The sequence below is a fragment of the Anopheles merus genome, chromosome 2R, assembly GCF_017562075.2.
Source record: "Anopheles merus strain MAF chromosome 2R, AmerM5.1, whole genome shotgun sequence".
NCBI lineage: Eukaryota > Metazoa > Arthropoda > Insecta > Diptera > Culicidae > Anopheles > Anopheles merus.
The window spans coordinates 2,082,314-2,099,076 of record NC_054082.1 but is presented as its reverse complement, the minus strand read 5'-3'; the positions used below and the strand labels follow the sequence as shown (position 1 = coordinate 2,099,076).

The following is a 16,763-nucleotide window of genomic DNA, read 5'->3' as shown; positions in this document are numbered from 1 at the left end:
CATTCTGTGGGTTATCTTTTTTTTCCCGCCCGTTTCTAAACCGTATGCTCATTTGGTGTTTCTTGCGGTACAAATGTTTCTTTTTGTGTATGTTTTTTTCTATTGTTGTTCTACTCTTCCCGCAGTACGTAAAGTTTCCTTTTTAGAAGGCTCGACCCGCGCGACCCTGAAATATGAAACTCTTTCCTCCTCTTCTTCTCCACACACAGGCCTAGGAACCTTTACACTCCCAGGGCCCGGAACCCCGCAATTGACTGTGGCGAGCGAGCCAAAGAATTTATGTGTGAAATCCATGATTTTCTCGTGGTTTTACAAATGTACGGTTCGTGGTGGCTGTTTCGGGTTCGTTCAAGTGGTATGCCGAAAAGTGCAGCAACAATCAACCACTCGACACAGAGTGGTTACTAATTAAAGTTTGATCACATCCACTTCACTCCACGCCGGATGCGTGTGAATGCATCTCGCTGCTCTCCCCGGGATGTTGTTTCTATGTTTCCGGTTTTAGCATTTGCTCGGAATTGATGAAAAAAGGAATTAATTACTATCCCGACGGAGAAAATTAGTCCCATGGTGAGTGCGGCTCTCTCAAGCCCGTACGAGTTCATCCCAAAAAACTCCCCCATCAATCGCGTGGCTTTCGTGGTCATTGGCAGTCATCCCGTTGTATCATTATTACATCTTGCTTGTAATGTCCGTCGGACCACAACACAGTGTCCCCTAAGGCAACAAAATAAAAGCCAACCCACATAATCTATCTATCGACAAATTACATCACAAAACTAAAAGCCGGCCGGCTGCGCGTGTTGCCGCGGCGGCCAATTAGATCCAACGTGCAGTGTTTCGGCTGATCGCAGGACGCATTGCAGTGCTCATCCTGCTACCTGCTGCGTCCTCCGCACCGGAAACTGGGCCTGAAGGTTGGCCCGTTTCGCCAGCCGAGTGGATGATTAGGATAGGAAATAATCGAGCGGGCGAGCGGAGAGAGGTCGCATCGCACCCATAATGACATGGTTTGTGTTGATTTTTATTGCTCTGCATGCATGGGTGAAGGTGGTGACGATGAGCGGGAGGATGAGCGGCCCTGATAACAACGGATCGATCGGATAGGAAAAAGCATTTAAAGAAGGCGGCACCAGACAACCACGGCGGCGTCGGCCGTGGCGCAGCTTTGTGCGTGCGTGGGCACGGTTCCGGGCCCCGGTCCTTCCTTCAATGTCCATAATGAGGTTCACGGAGTGAAGAACGAAGAACAGTCTCCAGTGACCTTTCTATCCATAGGTTTCGTCCATACGTTTTCGGATTCATAACCTGCAATTAAGAATCTATGCGTGCGCCTTTTCGACGTTGACCCGCCCCGGAGAAACGTAGGCTTCGGTTTAATGTTGTAACTTTTATAGAATAATTTATTTCTCATCTCATAATTATAGACTTACGCAGTAAATGGGAGGAGGAAAAAGGGATAACAAAAATAGCGCATTGAAAAGTGACTGAACTAAACCTAACATAATGGTTTTGGTAAATGCTGCTGCTGCTGCTGCGGCTCCCTTTAGCGGCTAATGATGCTGCACCACCTTGGCCAGATCGAACACGGTTTCGTAGTCGTCGTCAAACTTGGTCTTTACCACCAGGTTGACCGGCCGCGGTACGGCAAGCGGCACGGGCAGCGCTTCCGGCATCACTGAATGATGCACAATCAGGGCACGGAGCGAGCTGAACTCCTTCTGGAAGCCTTTGATCTTGTATCCTTCCGTGGGCGTGCGTACGATGAGGTAGTGAGCAATCCGCGGCCCCGATCCTGGCGGGACGCGCAGCGATAACGCGTAACAGTCGGGCTGGGTTGTGCTTTTGCGCACCAGGAAGCTGCCGGGCAGTTTGTCCGCCAGCAGCTGCAGGGACAGGCTTCGGGGCAGGTTTTCGTGGTACCAGCATTCATCCAGCAGCCGGCGATACTCCCGCTCCTGCTCGAGATCGCTCTGGATTGTGCCGGTAACGGTGGCTGTCTGTTCCCGGTGTAGCACGAGCGTACTGTCTTCCTTCTCGTTCGAGACAGCGGACTGCAGCATGTTGATGGCGATCTTTTTGATCTGAAAGAAGGAAGCAGAAGAAGATCACAAATTAGTTCCAACAAGATCTTCCAGTGAGAGCTACTCAATGTCATGATCTACTTACAAAGGCAGGCTTTTCGACGCACTTGGCCAGGTTGACATCGTACTCTAGATCACGGTGCTGCTTCTCTAGCAGTGTCTTGATCTCGCGATAGTCGGCAGCATTCGGCGAACGGAGTGCGGCCGGCATTCGATGACTTCTTGGGTGGTGGTGGTGGTGCTGCTGCTGCTGGTCCTTGCACGACTGCGGGCTGGCATGAATGGAGTTGCGTTTCAGGATGCGCTTAATGCACTTGTAGATTCGCGTTTTGCAGTTGATCTTTCGCTTGCTGTCGATCGCGAACTTTCCACTCAGTAGCTTAAAGTTGGACGAAGGCGACGAAGGCTGGACGGTAACGTGTGCAGAAGGCGATTTAGGCGGAACGGACTCGGGCAGGGCAGACTTTCCCGACAGGCCGCCAACGATGAGCATGAAATTGCTACGAGGTCGTTTCTGGTCCGATGTCGTCGTGTTAACCTGGTGAGAGAAAAGGTAAAATCGGGGTATTGCAGAATTAGCAACATTGGAGTGATGTTCGGGTGATTTTTGGGAATGTTTGCCAAACTGATCAACACACTATTTAGATGTATTGGGAGAGGATAAGGTAAAAGGCAAAAGAACGACACTACCCCAAAGACTGGAAAAAGGGTGTTCTGATTGACAAATCTTTTGACTTGAAAGGGATCTTGTCTTTACTGAAACTGTCACAACATCTTCCAAAGAAGGGCAATGCCTCTCCACTCCGATCGAGGGAAGAGGGAAAAGGGCCATTGGAAAGGCAATGTTTTCGCAATTCGAGAGGAACCGGAGGGAGGGCGGAGAAAAAAAGGAAACATCCTCATCGTGTTCTGCTGCCGGATGCATTTCCCCTGCGAGGGCTGCGATGCTCGACCCATGGCGCACTGTATTTATTGTTGTTTGCTTACTTTTTCCGGGCATTCTGGAAACCGGATCTAATTTTTGAAGTGTGTCCTCCAAAATTGAATCATTTGCAGACGAAAGACACTCACACAAAGGCGAGCGTTTGTGTATTACAGCAGCAAACGCATAAGGGGTAGCGGAAGGGAAGCATCTAGGCTAGAAGAAATGGGACTAGGTTCTGAGGGCCGTACATTGGATTGCTGGGGATGTGGCGTCGGTCGTGGCATGATTTGAACATGGGCATAAGAACCGAGCAATGCAGGAAAAGGAGCTCGGGGGGGGGGGAAACAAAAAACAACACTCAAGACAATCAACCACGATCGGCAGCATTCTTCGGCATGTGAAAGTATGAATGTGCACAAAAGGGGGAAAAGAACCACAGCCACAAGTGAGAGAAGAGAGAAATTCCTCGTCCCCGACGTTCGTTGTCGCCGTTGTCGCTGGTACGTGAAATGCATATCGAACGATATTTGATGACGGTGTGGCGTCTTGTTCGCGGTAGGCCCGGCTGTTTGTTCAACTAAAATGGGTAGGGGCCCATCTGTGTGCGTGCGTGTGGTGGACGCGGTAAATAAATAACAATATTCCGGACGATACTTCTGGCGCGTTGGAAAATTGAGAAGCGCACCCGCGCGAAGGAGGAAACGTCTTTAACAATTGAACCAAACAACAACAACAAAAAGAGGATAGAAAACGGTCCTGGCGGAAGGTGTGGATGGGAGACATTCGCGCGCGCGTTGTATTACCGGGGCTATGGCAGTGGCATCAAAAGAGAAAATCGAACCACAAACCCCTCCCCCCCGAATCGTATCAAATTCACAACATTCATTCAACGTCCTTTTGCCAAATGGAGGGCACAGCATGGAGAGAAATTCGTCCCGAAATTCGTATCGTATCGAATCGATTCCAACATGCGTACGATAATTGAAGAAGAATGGTCCTTTTTCCCTCCACGGTCCCTTGGCAGATCGTTTGCTTCCGCCGGTCGTCGCCTACTGCGAATCTTTCAAGTGGGCTCTTCATTGTTCCGCGAGGCACAGCTGTGGTCCTAGCGCTGCTGCACTAATGGAAATGCTGCTGCTGCTGCTGCTGGAACCCTTCTCAAGTGAGGTCCCCCTAGAAACGGGCAGGCACTCTAGATCGTCTCGCGTTGCTTCGTCGTTATTTGAACGATTTTCAAATCGTATCCCATCATCCGCTCTGCCCTTGCACTGTTCCCTAAACGAGCCCGTCGCTCCAGGTACATACTGTGGTCGGGTTCGAGACAATGGAAAAGGTGATATTTCACCAAAATAACATTCAAACACGGCAGGCAACCAGCAGCAGCAGCAGAGGGAAATAAGCAGCTAATAATGACCCCGGATAAAATGTTATTCTTAAATTAAATGCATCATGGTTGGGTCGGTCTCGTCGGTCTCGTCGGTCGGTCGGGAAGTGCGGTATGTTTGGCCACGAGTTAATCGAATGGCTAATACAATTAAGTACTGTTTTCAAAACATTTCCTCCCTCTGCCTTCCACCGCTTCTGGCCTTCCCGGTTTCTGCGCACTAGCACGCTGGTATTTTTATTTCTGTTTTGCATTTGTTGTTTTTTCGCTCGGTTGGCGGGGGGCGTGGTGGTAGTGTTTCCTTGTTGTTTCCTTCCTCCCATCCTCCTCCAGCGAGCATAGTCGCCATCGTCAGGGAAAGTGGCCGTTTTTCCCGAGAGGAACGACAGGCTTGTGCTGACAGGCTCGTGAGTGACTGTACGTCAGCAACAGCGAGAGCGTCAGCATTTTTCCGTCAGCAGTAGTAGCTGGTAGGCTGGGTTTAATTTGGCGTACGCCATGGACAGATTTTTCGTCAAGTCACCGCACCATCATCAACTCTCGGTCGGTTTTGAGGCTTCGGGGAGAGTCCGTCAGAGTGTGGCGGATGCCCGCCATCGCAAAGACGCAAGAGACAAATTGTATCCAGTATGCGTTGGCAACGGGCACTACGAGCACCACCACCCGCATCGTGCATATTTGATGGCGAGCATCTCGCCCGGCTGTACGACTGCCACGTGGCGATGTGATTTCACGTCCCGGAATTGGGCGGTTCCCCAGAGAAATAGACTTCAAATTACATTCTCGTTCGAATCCCGGTCACTACCATGGTGGTGAATTGGTACGGTTTCGCCAGCACTCCCCGAGCGTGGAAATATGCCAATTCTCGGGGTTGCCACCCTGTATGTGTTACCAAGGGTTACCAAAGGTGCGAGGGCGCGCGATGCACATTGATTCAAGTGTGCCATGCATGTGGCGATTGCATTATTTGTTTATCGTTCGTTCCAATCGCCGCCAGCAGTGGGCTGGGGAGACTAATCGGACAAGATTGTAATGTGCTTCCTGCTTTCGGTAGATTGGTTTTCAGCTACTAACCGATCGTCGGCTCTGTTTACATTCGTATGATGGGGTCGTGGTGGGGGTGAACACTGCTTCCCTTTGATGATCACACGACTCGAGAGGGCGTCGAAGATGTTACAGACACACAAAAAACAACACCGAAAAGCTGTCAAACGTCTTTGAGTGGCACTGGGTCGAGCGAGGGGAGTGGGTGGTCGAATGCAATCTGAAGCTAACCTCGTTTCCCGCTTAACTGTGGAAGTGTTTTTTCCCTTCGATTGTCGATTGAACTGTTTTAAAAATAGTTCACGATCACGCCGTACTTCAATGAGAAGATTGGTTTCGAACCAGCGAGGCCGCGAGTATACGCTTTTTAAGAAAACGATCGTAATATTTAATCCACACACAGCACGCATGGATTGGTCGGTCGGTGGGGTGCGCGTTAAAACATTTGTTCCAATTTAAATGCGCTCGTTTGGCACTGACTCTCTTTCTCTCTCTCTCTCCGGGCTGCACTGGCTGCTGCAGCATGTTTTTGCTTTATCGCATCTCGCTGGCATTCGACTGGCCGCCCTGGCAGTCAATTAAAAAAACGAGCGATGCCCATCAAGATGCCGCGAGATCAGAATATGGTTGGTTGGTTTCTTCCTTCTTTTTTGCTTCCAAGAAACATCTTCCAATGTCTTGCCAAGCCAAGTGTGTAAGATGTTAAGTGGTTATCTTAATTCCTTCACCATAAATTCATACGCCTCGCCCCGGTTTCTAATCGCGCAGAACAAACGCCACGACTGAGTCGTCGGGGCGGCGGCAGAGACGCGTAGCCGTGTCTCTGTGGCGCGTTGTTCTGTGGAGAATGTGGAGCATGCCGGGCTCGCGCGCTCCGCTAGATTGGCCTCTTAAACCAAATCGAATAATTTATTGCATCGTGAAGATAAACAATTTCTTTTCGACACCCCTGCGATGTCATCGGTAACGCTCGCTCGCTTGCTCGCGCGCGTCTTGCCACCATTCCACGGGCGGGTTTAAAAGCATGTGCAGCGGGTAGTGCGTTCGGAAGATGCACCACTTCCAAAACGGGCCCAGAAAGAAAAAAAAATGTCTACTAAAAGTCTACGATAAGTCGCGCAGCGCTTTGGTAGGATTGATTGAGGACGGAAGGGGGCTGCCCATATTGGTGTGTAAAAAGAAAGTGTCAACGGACAAGTTGAGCTATAAATTAGCTCCCAAAAAACATTATCACTCCGTGGTAAAACAAGCCAACGATAGGGAATAGTAGGGAGAGGTGCAGGAAGAAAAAAAAAGTCCCAAGCCCGAGGTGACAACCGCAATCGAGCCAGATACTGGCGCGTGAGGTTTGTCCGTTTTCGGATTCCATTTGAAGTTTTCGGGCAGGGTCGTAAAATATATCCCGGCTAGAAAACGCCGGGGCCTGTTGCGGGAAGGGCTGTGCTTGGGACCTATTCCTAGCTTTTATGCTCTACCCTTACCTTAGCGAGCTGACTAAGCATTCTTTTCCTGCGATGAGGCTTTGTAAATCCCTTTCGAATCAAAATTGGGCATCGAAAAGAAATTGGCATCCCCGAAATGGGAACCCCCGGTCCCGAGTTTAATTCCAGCCGTACCATCCTTCCCTCCAGGATTGCTAGGACGATGGAGATCCACTCTAAAGCCTCTAAAAAGGACACCTCATCGAATTTGGGAAAAAGGACGATCGTTAAATTTTATGGATTATTTCACCATTACACTTTCCTTGCTTTTGCTTTCTCCCCTTCCTCCCCCCCCCACTATTAGCTCCTATCGCCTCACTATGTACCTGTTTCGCCGGGTTCGGTCATAAAATCAAAGTCCCAAAACCTGCGCATCCCGTCCCCTCAATCGCCTGTATGTCGGAAAATGACAATAGCTTTAAAATTGAAATCGAAAACCCGATCGAACGGAAAGAACGGCGGTGGTTGAGCTGATTTGAAGCAGAGGGCTTCGAGTTTTTACGACAATGCGCTGTATAGGCCATAAATTATACGTAAAGAATTCGTTACGCTAATCGACGTACCATTGGGCGGACATTTTTATTTCCACCTTGCTGTGCTTTGCTCTGGAGGAAGAGCGAGCGAGCGACTGTCCAGCGGATTAGGCATTTACACGAAACGACATCGAAACGCTTTTTCCCAGAGATGGCAAAGGATGGGAAGAAATAGTGGCTTTTCCATTGTTACACCGTTCCGTCCTGGGCGCGCTATTGTGTGGACACTGCATTTTTGGGGACACCGGTTTAGGACACATTCAAGGGGCGACCTCTGTACTGTACCACACGGCGGCTAACGTTAAGAGGCAACGAAAATGGAAGACTTCATCAGCTTTCCGTAACCAAGGTGTAGAAGGGCTGTGTACATGGTTGTACATGTAAATTGAGCTTCTTCTATTACGTTGCCTAGGAGCGTCGCTGTCGTCGTCGTCGTCGTCGTCCCGTAAGTCTAGCAAAAGATGTCGAACCCTTCACCTGGGACTTCTTCGGGCGGTGGTGTGTGTACGGTGTATGTAAAGCTTTACGTAATGTACAGACCGAGCACAAGTCCCTGCTCCGACTTCCATCGACTGTTTGGCCCCTTTGCTTGTGCGTCTATTTCGGAAAATGACAAGAAGAACGACCACAACACCATGTGCACGTGCATATGTGTGTGTGTGTGTTTGTGTAAAAGTCAATTTCCTTCCCGTGTGTACGCGGCATGGTGAAGCGTTAAATTTTTCCATTAAATTAAATTAGAAAAATATTGTCACACCAAAACACGCACCACTCCGTGCCTGGCAGACGGGAGAGTACAGGGTCGGGCAGCAGTGGCCATAGCGACAGCGAGACATTCATTTCTCCCGGAAGGCTTCCAAGAACGCCAACGTCAAGGAATGTCAAGGGAAACGGCTACGTGGCAGTATGTACAGCCAGCCAGCCAGCCAGCCAGCAACATGCGATGGTCCTTTTGCACCGCACCGCCCAACCACCGATGGACCTTCATTCCAATTCATCTGGCGTACAAATTTGTTTATTGATGCGTGATTTTATCCACATCGAGTTTATTGCTTCACCCGCGTGGGGTGGCGTTGTCTTGGCGCGCACACACACACACAGCACACCGAGAAACGCGCACGATTCTTGATCGATTGAAATTGATTCAATTAACCTGCCCAGACGTTGGCTTTTTGGCATCGCTTATGATCGGCTCTTGAGCGGGGGGATTGAGTTTTATTGGACGCATCGAATTAAATTCCCATTCGGACACACGACCCTCGGAGGGCGGAGGGGGGACTGGTGAAATCAATGAATCGATGGTGTACCCCCCCCCAAACCCCGCACCAACCTCAGCTCTATCTATCGTTTCATCCTTTCTTCCGCAAATCGGTACGATGATTCGACACTTTTGCTTTCCCTGAGCTGAGTTTCCCTCTTTTTCTCGGAGAACCTCATCACAAAAGCCATTTCTTAGCAAACAAACGAGGAAGGAGCAAAACCGATTCCCTTCAAAAAATGATAAATCACATCTAGTGGCGATAGAACGAACGGGAGGGGAAAAAGGGTATCAGAGGACGAGGACGAAGTATCTTCTTTTCAAGGAACGGCGGGCTGAGTAACCAATTCGTAGAATAAATAAACATCAAACGAATCTCGTTGTCCTCTTGCCCAGAGCGGCAGATCCTTCTGTGGGCTTGACGCGGGGTTGAAGATGGAAAAGCAAGCAGCATGGGAATATGGGAAGCCATCCAAAAATGATGATGCTCATTTTTAATGACTGGCAATCTGGTTTCACGCGGGGCTTCACGACGCCTATATTTGGCTTGTTTTCTTCTCTGTTTCTGCCAGCGCGAAATGGGTAAATGAAAATCCCTTTTGGACGAGTCGAAGGGCTCAGACAAATGATCTTTGGTTGGTGGCGCAGTCGGGGAGCGTACAGTTTGGCATAATCCTTTTACACCATAACAAGCGCAGAAACAAAATGCTTCAATCGATACAAAGTATATTGCATTTTGGTGAGTTTCGAAGAGCAAAGGCATTTGATTAGAAAGGACAAACAACAGCTTCTATCGATCGATCGGGAAAACTTTTCTCCAAAATGGAAAAAAGGACGAGTGATGGTGGTGGAAAGTGTCGAAGGGAGAGAGAGAGAGAGTGATTGGAATTCATCCATCATCGGACAAAAGTTGCTGAGTGCATTGCAGGGCGAAAAGTGTGGATGTGGATAGTCAGCAGCACCAATTTGCACCATTTGCAACTGTGAGTGGTGTGTCTGTTGGCGCAATCGAAAGAAAAGTTTCTCTATTCTCATTAATTATTTGGGCAGATTTTGGCCCCAAAAATTCAATTACACCTTCGTCCTGTGGAAGAAAAAGACTTCTTTTTAGAAGACGCTTTCCTTTCTGTGGTACCACTTTATGCCTTAGTTTAAGAGCGTTAGCAGCTGGCGGTGGTGATGAAAGCACCATATCGTCCCTTTTTGAACCAACTTCCACCCAACAACGTATTCCTTTGGCTGCTGTGGCTGAGGTAAGTGTGTGGTGGTAAGGCAAGTGTATGCTTGGCGTATAATTATGAATTTTTAATTTACAACACACGGTGTGCCGTACACGCTTCTCCGGTAGAGCTTGAGATGATGTTAATCTTGTGCCATGTCCAAAGCATGCGAAGAAGCAGGCCTCTTGGCTGGGGTCCGCACTGCACCTCAAGTGTGTATTACGGAGCAATTCAAAAAAAAAACTGAAACCAACAACACACTTTAGCGTTAGAAGGACAGAATAAACACGGTGCGGCACCGGGCTGAGGAGGTGTCCTGGGAGCAATGAAATAAAAGGTGAATTCTGCTAGAAATAACAATGCGCGAGGGGGGCGGTGGAAGGGGAAAGGAAAGCGAAGGTCTAAGGAAAGCTTCTTACATTTTTCATTGCGGTTCCATTCAGCTGATTGTGCAGTCGCTGCTGCTGCTGCTGGTGTCTCGTTGGCGTTGTCGTCGGTGTTGTCGTTGCGGAATGGTGTACAGATTTTCCGACGAGCTTTCCCTTGGCCGGGCTGCTGCTTTCACTCTCCGGCTCGTCGCCGCACGCACCGCCGGCATTATTCAATCGCTTATACCGTAGTGCTCCGAAGCGCAACATGCTCTTGTAGAATCGGGTTTGTGTCGAAACGGACAAAAATCTCCCAAAAACACACACACACGTATGCACGTAATGCAATGCCAATTTCAATAATTCCGCACTGAAAGGACTCGCGCAAAGGACACTATATTTTCTCGCGCACACAGCCACCACACTTTAATCCACTTTATTTCTGTTTACACACGAGTGCACATTTACGCCACAAGTATCACAGGTAATTATGTGCCATTTAGTTGTTTTTAAAATCTCCGCTTTCTCGAATTTCAAGGATGAAAAGCCGTTGCAAGTAGTATTTATTCCCTTGCACAGTTGTTACATTCACATTCGCACTGTTTCTGCCTGGCACTGTTTTTTTTTTTTAAGTATTCTTTCCCTTTGCCACAATTTCACTTTACCCGACGATCGTTCGTTTGTGGTGGATTTCGCTCTCTCCTGCGAGACGACCACGTGAAACGAACGACGAACGCGTGTCCTTAAAATCCCGACACGCAGGGCAGCTTTCCGTCGTCCGTACGCAACGAGCAACAAATGCGGAATGCTTTGCGTTGGCCGACCTGGAACCGAGCTAGACGCATCGCGCGCGCCAGAAGCAACACATGCACGCGTTCGTCGTGTCGGTTCGGCCGGCATGACGGCCCGCGTATACAGTGCGTCAAACAGAAACAGCGACACTGTTACTTTATTCTAGTTTCGTTCGCATGATGAAGGACGCATAAGAATCTAAATTATTGGTAAGATTTGGAATGCATTTTGAAACTACTTAAAATATTAATTTCACGTAATTTCCTTCCAATACCTGAGCAAGCAAGGATTTTACCAGTACTTCAAAAATAGAAGAAATTGCAAACTGAATTATCGTAATCTTAAAACATTTCATCAGCATTTCATGGAATATTGCTTACAAAGGTTTTTTTTTGGCACACACTGTCTTAAATGCGGTCGGTGGTTCCGATGGGCCGATGGGTCGGTAAGAACATAAATACGCATGAAACGGAATCCTACTGGAACGATCCGTTCCAGCAGGGAAGGAGGAGAGCAAGGGCTGCTGTCCGCCTGCCGCTGGTGGTTGATTTTATGCTGCGTACGACCTTCCTTGCTCGATGCGAAGGCAACATAAAAGCGAGCAGAGGTAAAGAATGGAAAGAATCCCAAGCGGCGGGACTGCCGAACCCCAGTAACCGAAAGAATGAAAACCCGTACAAAGTGTGTGTGTCTGTGTGCAGAGGGAAAGCTGAGCAGTAAAAAAAAGAAACAAAACGAAATGAAAGAATAGCATGGAGAGAGTTAGTACATCGCTTTCAAGGGGATGGAGAGGCGTTAGTATCATGTTGGAGTAGCAGGACGAGGAGGAGGAGGTGGTGTGGTGTAGTAGCCATAACTTTGCGGAACAGTGTCACATTTCGTTTGCATCGATGCGTCTTTGCATAATGAAATTCACGTTCCAGTAAATCATCCCACAGTGTCCGTATCGATGGGAATTGAAATTGTTAAAATGGATTAAAAGTTTTATAGAGCGGGTCATGTGTGTGCGAGTTTCTTCTAAAAACAGGCAACAACACAAAACATACTAATGTTAGTGCGTTTTAAGCAATGCCTTCGAAGAATAAGGACCGTTTTAAGATTTAAAACATGGGCCTTCAAATTTGATTTCTTTAAAAACTGGTTCGGTCCCCTTCACGGTAGCTACATTTCTTCAAAGTGTCCTGATGGGTAGAGTGTAAAAAAGGCCACCATCACCTTATCTGTATGAAGCCTACCCTTCACTGCACACGTGCACAAAGATAAGAAAATATCAACCAAACAGGATAGCAGGACGGGGCGTCATCTCGGTGCCGATAACAGGATTTTTCAGCGTCGCCTTAAAAGGATGCGTGTGTTTCTGTGGTACCCTTTTAGTCATTCCTTTCCCTGCCAGAAGAGCCCACCACCTCGGAGGAAAAGTGCTAAGGTGAGTAATCATTTTATGCTTATTGTTTATCTTTCGATTCCTATGTAACTTCGTGTGCATCTCGTTTTTCCCTTTTCCCCTACAGTTTTTGGTGTAGTCACACTCTCCCTCTTATTGCTTGCGCAAGGGTCCTTTCTATACTCCTCGCGGCAATAAAAAACAGCGTCCTCGTGCCAAATACCGTACAACACACCGGCGGGCACCGAACCAGCGGCCAATGTAATGTTTTCTTTTATGCTTAGTGATAAATTTTATTACACACCAAACAAACGGGTGGCTCAAACAGAAGGAAAAAAGGAAAAATCTCTCACAGATAGAGCCACGACCGTATGCTGGCGCGTTGGGCGGTATTGTAATCCGGTGGATGTACAGGTTGGATGGATTTAAAAAAAAAGATCTCTTGCAGCTTCTGACTCACTTTGGCTCAGCATAGTTTGCTTCCGCCACCGCCGTATCAGCATCGCGCTCGTCCGTGCCATTATCAAAACAAAGCATTATGATTTTCTTCCTTCCCCTGCGGAAAGGAAGGACGGTTGGCCGACTTCCGTAAAAGGGGCTTGGGGAGGGTTTGGATGGTAGGAAGCAAACACACACACAAATTCACTATCAGCGTAAATACAATTTGTTTCGACGGTTGTTCATTGAACCGTGGCAGTACAGACACAGAGAGGGTGGTTTTGGTGTATGAATGGCGGTGTGTTAGTTCTAGATCGCAAGAAAGCATCAGCACCGAAATAATTGCGTCATTTGCATGTTTTTTTGCCGAAATCTTTGTACGGAACCAGTACAGTGTGTAACCATCGTAGCAAGCGTTGGGCCGAATGTGGCTCACGAAATGGGATACATTGTGCGCGGGCTAACGTTTCTTGGGCAAATGCTCAGATTACGATCCATGAATCCGATATGCACAGTCGGTAGCAGCGAGATATGTGCAGCAGTAGGCTTTGCTGTGGTTGCCAAGAACCGATGCACCGTTGACTCTCTTCCAGCACCATTTCTTGCGCAGCAACTTAACGCTCCTCCCGGCTGCGCTGCATAATTGTTTTGTTGCACGCTCAACCGGCGCACAATCGGTTTCATTTTTCGTGCGAATGGTTGCGGAACGTTTCTCAACGGAAGCACTTGACATCGACACGCTGGACATTTTGTCGCGATAGTTGAATTACCACTCACCCTTTCTTCGCTCCTACCTCTCCCGGTAGCCATTGCACACACACACACTCCTGCTGATCTGTTAAATGATCTTTCCCAGAGGTTATCAAACGGTCAGCGGAAGGACAGTTTTTGTGAGTGACAGCTCTTTTCCCTACTTTCCTGTTTTTTTTTTGTTGTTCGTGCAGTCTGTGTCCGTTGAAGCGTAATGCGGAGTACAGCAACAACAAAAAAAAGTGCGCCCACCACCATCATCGCGACAAGTGCGCAAGCGATTCTGCATGCGTTGCATCGACGCCGGTGCGCGCACTCTGGTGGTACGCGCCCAGAAGCTTTCGACCGCAGCGGAATGTGAGGTACGCGGGTAACGGATGTTTCGAATCGTACGCCCCAGACGTACGCAACTGGCCCTACGACGCACATTCAAGTGTTTTCTGCTGTTTTGGTAAAACGTTAAAGCCTACCCAAACAGAAAATGTGGCGCACGAGGCGTAGTTGAAGGGGTGGCATCAGTTTTCTACGAACCGGCTGTGTACGCGTACACTGAACTTGCATTCTGGCGAAATATTATGCCCACGTTTCCGGCGAAGACCCTGTGCCCGTTATGGCCCAAAGGGGGTGGTATACTTTGATTCGGGGAAGTGTAAAATTATTAGCGATTTGGCGAGCGAATGCAAACAAAAATGTAAATGATTGTACTATTTTCCCATGAAACGATCGTTGCTGGGAGGTGACGCATTAACGCCACTGTAACACCGTCGAAAAAGTGTATGTTCAACACATGTTTTGCCCGCTCTCGTACAAAGGAACTTATTGCTCTCACCCCTAGCGAGGGTAAAAACACCATCCAACCGAAAGCAATTCGACCCGTCCGTCCAACCTATAAATCTTAATCCACGCGCAGCACAAGCGGCAAAGGCTTTGGCCGGTTCGAATCGAATAAAGGGGGAAAAACCGTCCCCAAACGAAAGGGAAACTAGTGGCGTGGCGCTGCTGCTGAACAAAGAAAAGCCGATGCCGGAAAAACCGCACAAAATGAAAACATGGCGGTGATGTTCGATGGGAAGAAAGTTGGTCTTTTGCGCCGAGCGAGCTCAAGACGTGCTGCCGTAGCGGCTAATGACTACCTTTAGAATTTTGGGACTTTCGGGACGATTTACCGCCTCCGCTCCAGATGGTTTTGGGGGGGGGGGGGGGGGGGGATGTGTTCTGCGTAGAGTTTTCCCGCTTTTCTCCCAGGAACGAGGAGAGTCGTTAATGCGCCGCTGTTCCGGTTGCAAGGCCATTCACCTCGCGTGAGGTTTTGTGTGGTGGTTAGTCATTTTGTTTGTACCCTTTTGTGCGGTTTTGTAATAAGTTTACTGTTACTCACAATAGAGTGAGCAAATGGTTGAGCATTGAATAAGTCGCTTTGTTAGCTTATATTGGGGAATACAAAAACGGTTTGCGGATAAAGAATGCGGTACAATGAATAGATCTCCAAAGACGTACAGTGACTTAAAGCTAGTGATGGGATTGATTTTTTTTCCGTACAAAATTGAAGCTCATCAAACGTTGTTAATCGTAAAAAAGAAGAATTTAACTTCCTGTCTAGCTTCTTCTCTCGTTCCGCTTCTTTCCCATTCGCCCTATAATAATATTCAAATCAAAGGGTATAGGATAAAGTTTTCGCACCAAAAGAATGAGCGGCAATCATTGCAGGATTTCCCGAAACCGGCACAAAATTACGCTGCTCGCACGTGACTTTCCATCAACAGGGGGTTGTAAATTATAAGTCCCTGTGTGCAAATATTAGCGTTTGAATGAATGAAGGGGCTGTTGCGCACTGCTTCCTGCATCTTTTTCCCCCTGTTAGATTTTTTATATTAAATATTATTTAAAGAAGACAACATTTCCATGTAACAGTATCGTACGCAGTATTTCAATCGTCCTGACAAAAGCTCCACCAGTCGCCGGCACCATATGCATAGGTAATGCTCGCTCTTTAATTTGTATTCCGGAGCAACCGGTGTGCCGGTCGGCTTGAAGGAAAAAAAATATAGGAGGGAATTAATGCCCTTTTCCGTGTGCTTCTCTCACCCGGGTAAAAAGTGAGTCGTCAAGTTCAAGAGGATCCTCCATCGGTCGAAGTATTACAAGTTCATCAACCGTGTACAAAGGGGAGAGAGACACACACACACACACACACACACATCGTTTGCCACAATAATAAATGCCGACGCTATGCTTTTGCGTGGTTTTATATTTCCATTCCGGAGGACTCGTCACACCACCAACGAAAATTTACAGCTGAATGAAAGTTAAGTAGTGTGTTGTGTGTCTGTTTGATAATCTCCTAGACCCTCGTTATGCACCTTAAATAAGGATTAAGGTGGTGTCCCTGTGCCGCGCGCGGTATGGCTCGCATGCGGTCGGTCGGGCGGTCGTTATTAGGAGATTATGCTACCAATATGTACCCACACACAGACACACATGTACAATGGCAACTCGTGTCAACTCACTGTTCGTGTCCGTTTTCGAACCTTGGCAACGCATATCCCACGCTGTTGCCGGCGTCCGGGAGTACATGGGTAAAGCGGCACGACGGTACAACAAAAGTGCCGCCTTGAACGGAAGCACACGCTACGTGGGTTTTGTGGCGGTAGTTGTAAAGGTAGCGCTGAGCTGATCTCTTTCGTCGCTGTCTTTTCCCTTCCCATTTGTATGCAGATGTCGATCGGGTTCGATGCGTTTCGAATGAAAGTGTGTCCTGCTGTGACTTTATTAGGATTAAGGCTCAGACAGGCAGATAGGTTTAGTTAAATGAGCCTGATACATAGAGCAGTGTTTGGAAGGGAAGACAAGCAAAGAATTTCATTTAATTTTCAAGAAGCAACTAGGAGCTTCATACTTTATCGTTGTAGTATATGATGAAATACTACAACTACGCTAAGCAAACGTTCTTTTAAACCCAACATTGCTCATCACGTGTTGCAAATGTTGTTGATTTCATAGAATCCCGAACATACTTATCGTCATTGTAAGTTAAGCATGCATTTTGTAACATTCTAAGCTTGTAAACAGTATATTTAACATTTGAAGTAAGTCCATAACAGT

At 47.9% G+C, this 16,763-nt stretch overlaps 1 protein-coding gene across 1 annotated transcript; it reads right to left on the bottom strand.

Annotated features, from left to right (window-relative positions):
* Window positions 1-1,375: 1,375 nt before the first annotated feature.
* LOC121588466 lies at window positions 1,376-11,113 on the bottom strand. Its single transcript, XM_041906441.1, has 3 exons — window positions 10,349-11,113; window positions 2,170-2,622; window positions 1,376-2,084 (listed from the first exon to the last, which is right to left on the bottom strand). The coding sequence occupies exons 1-3, from the start codon at window positions 10,565-10,567 to the stop codon at window positions 1,554-1,556; spliced, it is 1,203 nt and encodes a 400-aa protein (XP_041762375.1). The 5' UTR covers window positions 10,568-11,113; the 3' UTR covers window positions 1,376-1,553.
* Window positions 11,114-16,763: the final 5,650 nt, after the last annotated feature.

Bases quoted from the DNA above. Each gene is read 5' to 3' on its own strand.
- LOC121588466 (XM_041906441.1), bottom strand. From the start codon at position 10,567: ATGTTGCGCTTCGGAGCACTACGGTATAAGCGATTGAATAATGCCGGC. The intron at 2,623-10,348 runs GTAAGAAGCTTT...TTCTCTCACCAG, and splicing joins ATGGAACCGCAATGAAAAAT to GTTAACACGACGACATCGGA. The intron at 2,085-2,169 runs GTAAGTAGATCA...TCCTTCTTTCAG, and splicing joins GCGTCGAAAAGCCTGCCTTT to ATCAAAAAGATCGCCATCAA.